The following is a 13,576-nucleotide window of genomic DNA, read 5'->3' as shown; positions in this document are numbered from 1 at the left end:
ATATGGTTGGCTCTTACTTACAAATTTTGAATTAGTTTCAACTGTGTGTACCACATCACAGAAAGCTTTTTCGGCAATTAACAAGGACACCAAAAGGTTGAGCCTTTATACCTTACTGATGCATTAGTGCAGGCATTTCCTCCTTGAACCAGTTTCTGACACGTATGACAACCTTAATTCTGGTACTTCAGTGAGTTTAGATGTTAACTGATATCCAAGGCAGTTTGTTCTAATATGGGGACAGGATTTTACCAGCTCCCTCCAACCTTCTCCATGCTTTTGATGCAAGGAGATGCCCCTCTGTGTACCACTGAAACACACTTTTCTTCAAACACTGTTTTCCTTATCTAGCCATATTGCAGACCAAGCACAACAAAGCATGTTCCAGTAGGTTTCTTGTTGCAGCTATTGCAAAGTTACTCCAAAGACCATTTGTCCTGAAATGGAGTCGGCTCATCTCTCTCCTGAACACATATGCACCACTAACTTCCAACTGATGTTGCCTCAGATACAATTAAGCAATAAAGAAGCCTTAAGGTCACATTCCTATCACCTGTTTTACTCTGCTAAAAAGCAGAAGAAAGTAAATAAATTCTAAAAAAACCCCAAAAACCCAAAAAACTAGGGGTTTGCAATTGTGCAATTGAAATCAGAGTGAAGATACTATTGTAAATGAGCAGTTCTTAAGTCAATGTGAGCATGTTTTGTACTTAACTGTGAAAAAATACAAATGATAAATAAATTTAAATCACAACTGAAGCATGTTGCAAGAATATCTAGGATGTACAGCACTGGAGTTAGACACAGTGTACTATAGCCTATTTCCAAACCGAAATGATGGAGAGAAATGTGTATTCTCAGATCACATTCCAGCTACTCCTTAACTGCTAAAAAAATTTGCTTAAAAGGTCACTGCAGCTTGCAAAACTTGTGGTTCCCTTGAGATCACTCTGATTTGTTAATTCAGATGACATTCATGCTTAAAAATCTGATAACTGAGGAATTGTACAGTGTCATCCCTTGGCATCTGAAGACAGGTAATGAGCAAGACTGTCAATGCATTAATTTTTAATATAAAGTAGAACTGGAAGCTCTGAAATAGAAGAAATAAACAACTCTGTTTCTTTTTCAAGAGTACTTAATATTTAATACTTGTTTCAATTACTGACACAAAATCACAAGCCTCCTGCATCCCACAATTATCTGATGAGGACTTACCGTTACTCCAAAGAACCTGGTTTCATTCATAGCGTTCAGAAAAATGTTGCCGAGTTTTTGATTTGAGTAGTTAAAATCTTCAATTTTTTGGTGCTTGTTGGTGGCATTCAGGTAATTCATTGCCCTCTGTAGAGTCCTGGCAATCACCCATATTCCATCATAGGCATAACCATGAAATTTGCTGGATTGCCCATCACCACGTCTAGCGTTGTATTCCTTTTCATACTGCTGTGGAGTCTGCAGAGGAGAGAAAATTCAGTTTTACCTCAATACTTAACTTTTTACAGAGTTGAATCTAAATCAAGACCTCAAACTTCACCCTTCAATTTAGAGAAGTGCCTGACTAATACAGAAAAGGCCTCCAAAATAAGAATTATGAAAGAAAATAAAAATCAAGAAACATGTATTGCCTGGTTTAAAAACTGCTGGTGAGATTAGGAAGCAAAACTAAGAGACAGAGATAGTGAAAGCAGTTGTACTGCCTCACTGTATAAATGACAACTTCCTTTATTTTACTTTTGTACAAAAGGCTCCAGTTCAACCAAAACTGTACACTGGTGAGCCATAATACTGGAACAGGGAATAAGTCTCTATCCCTGCAAATTAGTGGTCTGATTACACTTTACAGGATAACACAAATCAAATAACCTTTACTTGAGCAACTGTTTGCTCAGTATGAAATTTTGAGTGGCAATTTTACAAGTTCACTATGCTCTGGATGGTGTGCCATCATATGATGAGCTACCCTTTAGTAAAGTTGCCTTTCATGCTCACTCAGCAAGGCATGAAAGGCAGATGAAAAAAAAAGAAGAAAAGCAGCAAAATCAAGCATGTTTATTCACTGGTCAGAGTTAGTATGGATTTGTTCTGTGATAAAATTTTATGTGCTTTATGGAAACACCATATATTTTTATATTTAAAACAAGCCTCACCTCCTGCCCCCTAGTTCTGAGAGACATAAATCACCATTCAAATTGGCCATTTGCAGAATAGGTTTAAATATAAGTGTTTCCTGTTTCTGTGCTTAGCTATTTAACTTGAAGTGACACCGCACATGATACTAAAGACTGTAATTTAAACCTTAATGTACATTAAACTATAATATTCAGACAGGGGAAAGAGGGCAGATTTGAAGCAAGCGACTTCATTGCTTTCTTACCCTGTAAAGAATTAGATTTGATTTTGAAATATTTTAAAACTGCTAACTAGTGGAAAGAAGTGAAACTAACTGTGATGACTTCCAGGTCACTTGGCGGAAGAGCCCTTTAGCTTCACCTCCTTCCTTGGTGCTTTACTGTGCCAGCCCAGCAGTGAGACAATTGATGGTACAGTAAAATAGATAGAAGAAAAATACTAACCCTTCCTGATATAGTCTTATTCGTTTTTGAGCTGAGAGGCTCAAAATCCACTCCAATATAACCTTCCATGGCTGCAAGAAGATTTTTGCTGAGACACTGCGAAGAATTAATCCAGGCTTCCCACCAAAGATTTTCATACCACCCTGGAATAATCCACTGATATTTGCTGCCATACATCTCTTCATCATAAGCCTGCAAAAAAAAGAAAAGCAGAAAATATAATGGACTTTTAAATAGAGTTATTGAACATAAAACCAATTGCTTTTGGTTAACTTTTTTTTCATTATTAATGACGTGACGGCGTAATTGGAGTACACAACTATTTTAAACAATTTCAAATAATTATTTGCTAATAATGAAGACTTTTTTTGAAGACTCCTGACTTTAGAATTCAGGAAATGAGAATTTACTAAACCCTGTTTTTCTTTCAGGGGATCATTTCCTAAAAAACAGAAAAATGAAACTGTGTCTAGAACTGAGGGAGTTAAAGAACAACACAAACAGAAGGCACAGCTTTCCCCAGAAAGTTCTTTATAACAGAACTATTACATGAGTGACAGAACTACCATGCTACCACTAATTTAAATTAAGTAATTATCACCCTTAAATCAATCTAAGGACTAGATTACCAAGAAAACTTGGATCATAGGCAGCATCGAATCACATGTGGCAAATATGAATTAGGTGACAGCTAAAATCAGACCACAGTAACATTAAATTAGCAGTTCCTTCTGAGGAGCATGAGTGAATAGTGAATTGATGGAGCAAAATCTTAATGATTTTTTTTCTCAGCAAGAACTTTCTTCATGTGAAATTCTGTATTTTTGTAATACCGAATACAACCAACTGCAGTCCAAGGAACTGAGATTATAGTTAGCTCCTTTCAATACTTAGCAGATACATACTTACTTAGCAGATACAGGACACAGAAATACTTTCTTAGTCAGGCACATATGCTGTTGTACCTAAAAGCTGATGTATTCTCAAATATTCTCTTTGATTGGGAAGAGTGTTTTAGGATAAAATTAGCAAATTTTATCTCAGATGTTTCTCTCACTGTCTTGCAACTAGATATTTTTCTTCTGACATTTCAGTCATACTCCATTTCAAAACTGCAGGTTTCATGCTTCTTTGGCTCCTAACACAAGCAATACTTGAGACAGAAAGCCTAAGATAAAAATTCTAATTTTTAGAAAATACATAGTGCAAGCTTAGAGCTCTTAACAGGAAAACTGCTTCTTTTTCACAAAAAATATTACGGAAGGAGGAAATTATAAGAATGCAAACAGGACATATTAGTCATTCTGAAATAACTGTTTTGAAAAGTATCCCAAAGATCATACAAAAAGCCTATCAGAGAAATAAAGATCAATAACAGAATATATGAAATAGGAAAACCTCCTAAATATGTTAATACCCAAATTAAAAATGGGCTTCAAATCTGTGAAGTCTATTATAATGGTGCCAGCTCAGTTCATAACAGAATTGTGCACAAAGCAGATTTATTTGGCCCCTGGTTGCAGAAGCTTTTGTTCAGACAAAATCAAATTTCATGCCTTTGTATACAAAGCTGCCTGAAAGTCCTGTCTGAAACCTGGTGTCTCGCATCTCATATATTACTTATTCCACAATCCACATAAAGAGTTTGTCTTTTCTCTTGCTTGTTGATTTGCCCTTCCAAAATCATATCTGCTTCTGTCCTCCTACCCACCTGCACAGCTACAGCGACCCTGAATTCCAGGGCTACCTGTGGGGGAAACAGCAATTCCATCCTGCAGTACTCCCTTCTGAAAGAGTTTGCATTATACAGTTAGGTCATTCAAGACCTTTCAGTCACTCAGTGTTTTTTATCTGACAGTTTTCGAATCATGAGGATGCAAACTGACACAGAATAGTGCTTTTAGGGAAGGACAGTCTTATGTAGCTTCCCCTGCTCTATAGAGATTAAAGTATCAAATTGTGTGTTGCCAGAAAGTATTGGCTGTGAGCTATTCTGAAATTAGAGCTGCTGGAAATTTTCTGTTCGCATAAGCACTTGTACTGTTTCCTGCATAATCTGTGAATGCCCTGGAAAATGAGCTGAAAATTCAAAGTTTCAAAATAGCCAGAAATTTCATCCTAGAAACAAGGGATCATTCCCAACATGGTTGCCTGAAAGACTGGTTACACTTTCACATTTCTGCAACAATCTGGTTTAACAAAAGGCAAAACAAACACTTTTAGAGCTGTCAGCTCTTCCTTTGAGACATGGTGGAATGACAGGGCTTGAAGGGTAGTCTGGGAAAGGCAGAAGTAGGAAGAAAATCAGATCCTCTGAGGCTCAGCACCATGATCATGCAGTGATTTTTCTAGTGACAGCACAGCTGACAGTATTCAGACATTTCAGTGTTTGTGTCCCAGAAGACTTATTGCAAAATAATGCTTTTTTTTGCCACCATTTTCTCCCTGTTGATTCTGCTAAATGGAGATGATTTTGATGCTTAAAAGATGCAAGTACTTGAAACACATGGATCTTTCTTGTTTGAGTGCTCATCGACCAATACTTACAATTTTCAGTTTCTAAAGGGAAGATTTTTTGGCAAACGAGCAAGCTGAAGAAGGTTTGCACATGCTTTGTACCACCAGAACAGCATAAAGAAGTCATACATTTTCCTTAATCTTTCTCCCATGCCCTATGTAGAATGCAAAGCCCTGAGCTGCTGTCAAGCAGCCAGGAAACTGTCATGGACATTTTTTGCCCCTGTGAAACTGAATTTTTATTTTTTTCTTTTAAAGCATTTCATTCTTGTTTCAATCCATAAATAAATGCTTATTTACAACAAAGAGATTCATACAATAGAGATTTCTTATGTGTAGCAAACAAATACTGGCAATTTGTTGATTGTTGAAGTACTAAGTTTTGACCAAAAGGCTCTAATTTCTATTCCAAGAAAACATCACATTCATCCCACAGAGGTGAAAATGAATTATAAAGCTAAGATTTCCCATAGAACTAAAATTGCTCACTGTTTTTGACACTGGTGATAAATGAACAGCTAAACTTATTTAAATCCTTGCAGAAATGACCTGCCAAAGACTCACTTTGGCTCGAACCAGTCCTGTCCTGTTTTTAAAGTTTGCTACTGAATTTTACTATCTTTTAGTCCAATTTCTTGGTGTGGGTGTGGGTGTTGGTCTCTTCTTCCAAACAACAAGGAATAGGAAAAGAGGAAATGATGTGAAGTTGCAATAGAGGTGATTTAGATTTGATATTAAGAAAGACTTCTTCACCGAAAGGATTATCAGGGACCAGGGAAGAGGTTGAGTCACCATCACAGGAGGCATTCAAAGGATGTGCAGATGAGGCACTTAGGGACATTACTTAGTCGTGGACCTGGCAGTGCTGGAATAATGGCTGGACTTGACCATCTTAAAGGTCTTTTACAACCTAAATGGTTCTATGATCTTCTATAAACTCCTATGGATGTCCTGAAGAAACCTCACAGAATAAGACTGCTGAATCCAGGTAGAAAAGAGAGGCAAACTTTAAAGGTTTTACCACCTGCATAGTCATTACCAAATTATATTTAGGATAAAACCACAATCAGGAAAAAAAATAAATATTGCATTAGGGAAAAAGCATCTTCCTTTAACAAACTCAAAGCCTTTTTCTGACTGACATCAGCAACCTGCAGAATATAACAAGGAATCACAAGTGAAATCTGTCTGAAGATACACCTGAAAAAGAAGAGTTAAAGAACTTGTAAAATATAAATTACTGTGCTCTTAGACATATATCTGTAGGAGTGCATGAGTCAACAATATATTTTATGAATAATAACAAGCTTTATGACATATTGTAGCGCATTAATATATAAATGACCTACTTTGAACTGCCCTCTCCTGCATTCAGTCTCCTGCTGAAACTCTCACATAAATACATTTAAACAAGCCTAAATACATGATATTTCAGATCTCTCCAGGGTCCAGAAAAAATCCAACTTATTATTTTTGACACTAATGTACTTTAGAAGCAGCCATCATGCTTTGAACCGCCGAGAGTTACACGCATTTCCCACGTTCACACCAAACTGTGGCCAGCGCTTTGTGACAGAGACATCCTCTCCCTGGAACCCTTCATTTGACAGTGATGCAGACTAAAGGACAGCCTGCCCCTCTAAGGAATTCTAAGAATTTCTTCAGTGGCCTCACATGAACATGGATTTGGAAGAGAATTCTAGAGAAATGCAACTAGAAGTTAAGGGCAACTAGAAATGAGGCCAATCTCTTGCTAATGTTGGATTGGAAGATAATTCTGACCAGGATCCCTCTGCTGGGGAAATGCAGCCCAACCCAAAGAGATCTGAGGAGGATCTGGGCTGCAGAAGTACCATTCTTTCTTCCAAGAATGAAAAAATAGGAGATTATCTCTGTCAATCCAATTTAAATGGCAGTACAAAAAGATCTCTAAATAAAGACCTATAAGAGATGAGAAGAATGAAAAATAAAATAATGCATTCCATTTCCTTTTGGATGAAAACAGATTTTGTTCCTTCCAAATATATTCTACAATCTCCTTTCCAAATTTTGCCACCAACTGGGACAGCTGCTGAGTAAGAGCCAAAATGCATCTGAGACACATGTAGCAGTCAGATTTTGAACTTCTGCCTTCGCTTTCCTTCCAAGGATAGGTAACTGTCTCACTAAGTGAACGCTAAAAAAAACCCCTTGGAAATTTAGACACTGTCTTTATTGCTTTTCCATTATATTTACTGTGTTTTGTGATTAATCTAACTATTTAGACTGAGAACTCAATACTTAGGCCACTAAAATCTTTCTCTTTTGGATTTTTTTCAGGTTGGTGCAAGTATAGATCCACATTTTCGTCCTGCTACTTTTAATTGCCACAACAGTGGATAAGTTTGCAGCACATTCACATAAACAAATGGTGAGGATAGGGAATATTATGTTTGCTAGTCTTACTGTTATGGTTAAAAAACCTTTATTTTTTATCAACTAATATTTGCTTTCATGTAATACAAGCAAAATTTACAGCAGTCAGATGGGAAGGACAACTGTACAATTAGCAACATTTTCAGCAGCAGAAATTATTAGTGTTGCTGAGTTAGGATGTATAGGAACTGGCTTGAATTTCTTATTCTTTAAAAGCAAAACATGGGAAGCCCATACACACAGACATTATCTCCAGAACACAGCTCTTGGACAAGACTGAAATCCTGCAGTTCTCTCTCTATCTGCTGCAGCATATGCAAGTATTTCCCTGGATCTGATGTGAAGAGAAATGCTCAAGTTTGATTTAGCACTTAATTCCACTACAGGAAAGTAATAAGAAGAAGCTAACCATGCAGTCTATGCCTAAATTTCACTGAAGACGAAGTACTTTATTGAAAGAGAAATGGAACTGCAGATGTGTAACCTTTCTTTAGGATATAAACCTTCACAGAGCTGAACTCCATGAAGAAATGTTTATGCTCAAGTTACTTTTTCAACAAACGCAGCACATTCTTTATTCTGATATGCAATTAAATGTATTTACTTACACAGCAGAAAACTTTCACAGCCATTTCCTCATTAAACTGGCCAAGGATTATCCGAACGTCATTGCCCTGCAGATGGAATAAAACATGGGGCAGTTAAACACAGTCACAGCTTCCAGATACCACTTTAATTGGCCATTCAGATCATGCAGGGAGTTAGCACAGATTAAAGCTGCAGACAGAATTAATACAAAACTATTTCATCTTCTTTAAGTCCAAGAACTTGAAGAACCACATAAGAAAACCAAAAAGCTGAGGTGTAGAAAATTTTATTAGTCTATAGTAGTAATGAGATAAAACTGATATTACAGTCAAATATTAGTATTCAATAACACTAAAATATCAAATATTCTTTTGCTTCTTTGCAATATTTCTTCTACAATTTTGCGTATTAGAACCAGTTGAAGACATGAACTTATCACTGTCTGCGTGAAATAAAACTGTAAAATTAAGAAATGAGATTTGTGAGATCAAATGCCTTGATATTTCACCTGCTTTAGTAATTTTTAAAAGCTTTACACATACAATACCTTCTCTACAGTAACTATAACCCATTGTCAACTCCCTCTCTACTCCCTCCCACCTCCACACATTAAAAAAAATCATCACAGTTTAAGAACCTGTGACTGAAGTCCAAAGACAATTTTACTTTCATACTTAGAAACATATTAAAGAGTCTTCCTAAATATAGGAACACATGCAGGAAAATGTTACTCCAGGAACAGGACTAACCTCTCCCTAACATGAAAAATTACTTCTAATATCCATAAAACACACTTTTATGGCTTCACATTACTTTTTCTTTCACACAATGGCAGAGTTCTCTGTAAAAGCTCGAGCAAATAAAATTTTTCATTTCTTTCATATAAGACCTGTTTAGAATTACTAATAACTCTTTCCCTCTCCAAGGAAAAAAGAAACATATGTTTCAGCATGATTTTCAGTGGCAAAAACATTTCAGTTTTAATTAAATCAATTTGTCAAAGATTTTTAGCTCAGATAATTTCACTGTTTATTTCTTGTTCAGCAGAAAAAATTATGATGGACAGTGCAGTAAGATATTAGAATGCCTCTGTAATTAAATGCATGAAAACAGTATCACTCTTAGCACGGTTTAAATCAGAAATAATGTGATGTGCTTTGCTCATTCTGAACCTGTGCATTTTCAGTAAGCCTGCTCCTCTTCATTTTTATATTTAGCTGCAGACTGATAAAGTAATGTAAATCTTTTTCAAGTGGATTAGATTCTTTATAAACAAATCTAACAAGGTTACATGAAACTAAACAAACAAATTATACAAATTACAGCAACAGTATTACAGTTTTTGTAAGGTCAATAAATAGATTTAGGAATTATGCAAAAAAAAAACCTCACCTCATCTACTATTTCTTTTTTTCACATTTTAAAAATAATTTAGTTATTCTTGGAACCTCAGCTCTGAGTCACTTGACTGCTCTGAACATAAAAATGCAGACTTAATATTTGAAAAAAAGAGAAGCAGAGTTTGATTAAAAATAAATGGCACAGCACCTAATAATTAAACTTAAAATTGAAGAAATTCCTTTCCATTTTATAACATGATGAGAACCAATTAAAAGAGCAAACAAACAAACAAAATATGTAAACCGTGTGGCTTCAAAAATAATAATCTCAGAGTGCACATGCAGCAATGCTGCCCACTGGCTGTGTGACAACACTCAGACTGAAGTCATAGTGCCTGGGCTGTGTGGTTTCACACCTTAAGACATTGCTTCCACCTGGTTATCACATAATTTGGTATGCAATCATTAATTTTGTGTCAGAACACATATAATTTAGGAGCTAATTTAGGAAAGTCTGTACAACAGCTCTTCCTCTTTCATGCATAGCATCTTCCTCTGTGCACACACTCCTCAGCCTGCCTCTTCCTCCTGAACTCCACTTTTTGCATTCCCTTCCACATTTTCCCCAAATTTTTTCTCAAAGAATGGCATTCAATATTGCAAATCAGCCTGGATCCATGGGATGCCAGGCTTGGGTCTGCTGACTCCATCTCACACAGGAGACACTGAAGCTTCAAATTCATGCAACTGCACATAGCTCACATCCCTTGCAGAGGTTTTATCTGCACGGACAATGAAGTCTGCACCAAAGTGTGTCAGAGCTGGGTTCATGTCAGTGCTCATGGGTCAAAGTCCACATTACAGACTCATGCTAAGACATACATCAGATGCCTGCTGGGCATGACTTCTTTACCCCTTCATTCATACTGTTAACTGACTACAAGCCAGCATGATTTCCTTGCAAGGATATACTATTCCTTTACTCAAGCCCTTGCAGAATGATGCAAGTTAACACAGTGGAACTTCCTCATAGGGATCAAAGAAATCATCCACTGGATCCCAGCAAGTGCCAAGTCTCTTATTCAGAGAGCTGTAAATTGCTTGCATGGAGCTAAAGCATATTTGACAGAAGAGGTTTTAATTCATGGAACTAGGCAGGTGATCTACAAGATGATTAAAAACATCCCAGGGGGAAGGCAACTCCCCAAACTGCACTTACATAAAAAGACCAATGTTTAGACTGTTTGCCAGATGGTGAGCTGTCATATTTACTCTTCCTAGAGATTACAGTAGCAATATCAACATTTAAGCTTTGCCCCTCAGTAAGAAATACATATGTTCCCATATGGACTGAAGTTCAAACAAGAAAATGAAGAACAGTTACATTTCATTTACCCACAGTTGTGGCAAACCTTGCATAAAAACATGTTTTAATATATTTTATAAATTAAGACTATAGCACAGCCTCAAAAATAATGTCCTTCTTTCCTTCCTTCCTGATGAGGATATTATTTGGCTAATAATTTAAAAATGCCTTGGTAGCACCAGGAGCTAAGTATTATAAACCCTGAAGAGAGTGAGGATCAACACACCTAAGATGCTCTGCTGAGGGATGAAGAACAACTTGTCTCCTTCAGTGCCATTTCTAACAGCCTCAGACACGAGACACCCTTTAGCCTTTTCAGAGTTTTTGAGTGATGCACATTATGCTGAAATAGGCAGCTTTTTTTTTTCAGCCTTCAGAGCTTCCCTTCTTTGATCAGATTTTAATCTGCCTCATTTCTAATGAATAACACCACAATGTTGTATTATACAGCTTTTCAGAGAAGGATTGCTACAATATCTCATCTGCCAGGAAAAGTCAATGCCTTGGCAGGCTCTTTATGAGATACCTAAATTGAATAGCTCAGACACTCTGTCTTATCCTTTACCACATATCTGACAGTCAAGAGGTTATCAATAAATCTACAAATCCTGAGTAACTTTGACAAAAGAGGTGGCCACTCTTTCTGCCTTCTAAATGCTTGGATGTCCACTTGAAGAGCTAGAGATAAGCCTCTGACCTTAGCTACGGAATCACTGATGGTGAAGGTGAACCAGAGGACACCAATTCCCACCATACCATGATGCTAATTCTTCTGTCCTACATGCAAGACACAAAAAAGTTGGAAGTAGAAATATTATTGCTCTTGTAACTTGTCTGTGCATTTTTAGAATTTTCAAGCATTTACATGGATGTACAAATCCATCCCTTTCTCTGAACACAAAAATTAGTTTTAAAGATATCCTTAAGCTTAAATTTACCTTTTAACTGTGCAGTCAATGCAGTAGAAACTAAGCTGTTACCAAGATAAATATAAAATATAAAGGTATATTTCTTCAAATCCTGCCAGATTTTACTATTTTCCATTCCATAATCATAAATTTCATTAATTTAAATGTGTTTGCAAAAATAAAATGTATTTCAGGTAAGCAGATACCAGTTTACTTTAGATATGAGGTTTGCATGTTGAAGAAAGGAATTAACATGATTAGAATTGTTTAGCTAAATTTTGTTTCAAAGATGCACCTAAGGACAACTAACCTTATCTTTCTGTCAAGAGCAAGCAATATCTGGATAATTGCTTATTTATTATTTTATTAACTTGTTTTGAAGAAGAAATCAAGAGATAACAAATATACTGTAAGTTCAGTCATCTGGAATTCCCTGCAAAACAACACAGCATGTTGTTGATGCAGAGGAAAGCTAGGATTCCATTGCTTCTTCTGAATTCCAGCCTAAAGATGCATGCTTAATATGCATTTTTTTTCCTTGTTATTACACCATTCCTAGTCAAAAATACAGACTTTACTGTAACACCTACTGGAGTCTCTTCAACCCAGACAGGTTTCCAGACAGAAAAAGCAAATTCTCTTAGACTGGACAGACACAAATGGCTTTCCACAAACACAAACTTTACTTATTAATACTTTAAATGCTCAGGCTTACCTCTCTAGATTGTGAAAATAATAAAGTCCACTTAGCTTATCATGCTCCAGAACCTTTCCAGCTTTAGTAGTGGTCTAGCCTTACACAGTTCAATATTGCTTTAATGTCATTTCTAAAATAGATTTAGTTTATTAAGGTTTTTTTGTAACCTGTTTTACACTATTTAAGCATTTGCCGGATTGTGGTTTTGGTTGTGTGTCATATGCACTTGATGCCAGAAACAATTTGATCTTCGCCATTTAAAAGTGCTTTCTCCTGCTGTTCAATCATTTTTTTCATGTTCCTGTGCAGTTTAATATTCATCTCTCCTGTGTCTAGTTTATTGCTGGTTGTACTGCATGGTAAGGCTAAAATATAGTTTTAATTTTATGAGATGCCAGAAGTCTAATAAATCAGTATAATAAGAGAAGGATGGGAAATGATTCTGCTACCAATTTTTTTTTCTTCTTTTTTCCTTATGATTCATTTGAAATCATGCAGATGATGTAAGCAAAGAATTCAATTTAAAATGTGTAATGAAGCTAATGGAAAGAGGCTCAATATTCTTTCTACATGATAATTTACCTTAAAAGGGTTCTGGTTCCAAACCTCAAAAGTTTTCACATGTATGCATCATATGTATACATCAACTATGACTAGGGCTTTAACTGCAAATATTAAGTCAGCAACAACTTCCTTTGTTTAGTATCACTATCAGGAACTATTAAAAATATTTACTATACACATAGACCTTCATTAACTTAAGAAGGACTTAGGCCCTCACAATGCTATTTTTTGATAATATTATGCAACAGAATGCAGTAATACATGATTCTAACACAAATTTCATTTCCTTACACAAATTTCATTCCTTCATAGAAAAAAGCCCATTACCACAACCCATTAACAGCAACACATACCTTAAGCTTCTTTACACTTGTGCAGGGATCATCGGAAAAACTCTCAGTATCTGAAATCTCGATGTCTTTGCCATCAAGGACGCCAGTCAGATTATTCCTCACCTGTCACAAGTTGAGAAAAAGGCAAACTAGTGAACCGAGAGCCAGTGAGAAGGAAGCAGATGGACTGCATTTATACCTGTAATGACAAGCAATGATCTTGACAATGATATATGCACCCACACAGTTTTTCCATTTCACCTAAAATGCGAT

The 13,576-nt window shown here is 36.2% G+C and overlaps 1 protein-coding gene across 1 annotated transcript in view; it reads right to left on the bottom strand.

The window, feature by feature from the left end:
- Positions 1 to 13,576, bottom strand: part of GABBR2 (gamma-aminobutyric acid type B receptor subunit 2) — a 457,024-nt gene that overhangs the window by 229,189 nt on the left and 214,259 nt on the right. The window contains exons 4-7 of the mRNA XM_058039616.1: positions 13,325 to 13,426; positions 8,117 to 8,182; positions 2,577 to 2,768; positions 1,219 to 1,455 (exon numbers count right to left, since the gene is read on the bottom strand). Coding sequence (XP_057895599.1) covers positions 1,219 to 1,455; positions 2,577 to 2,768; positions 8,117 to 8,182; positions 13,325 to 13,426 — 597 coding nt within the window. The remainder of the gene's footprint in view (positions 1 to 1,218; positions 1,456 to 2,576; positions 2,769 to 8,116; positions 8,183 to 13,324; positions 13,427 to 13,576) is intronic.

This window comes from Melospiza georgiana, chromosome 1 (genome assembly GCF_028018845.1).
Source record: "Melospiza georgiana isolate bMelGeo1 chromosome 1, bMelGeo1.pri, whole genome shotgun sequence".
NCBI classification, from domain to species: domain Eukaryota; kingdom Metazoa; phylum Chordata; class Aves; order Passeriformes; family Passerellidae; genus Melospiza; species Melospiza georgiana.
This window is presented reverse-complemented; position numbering and strand designations above follow the sequence as displayed.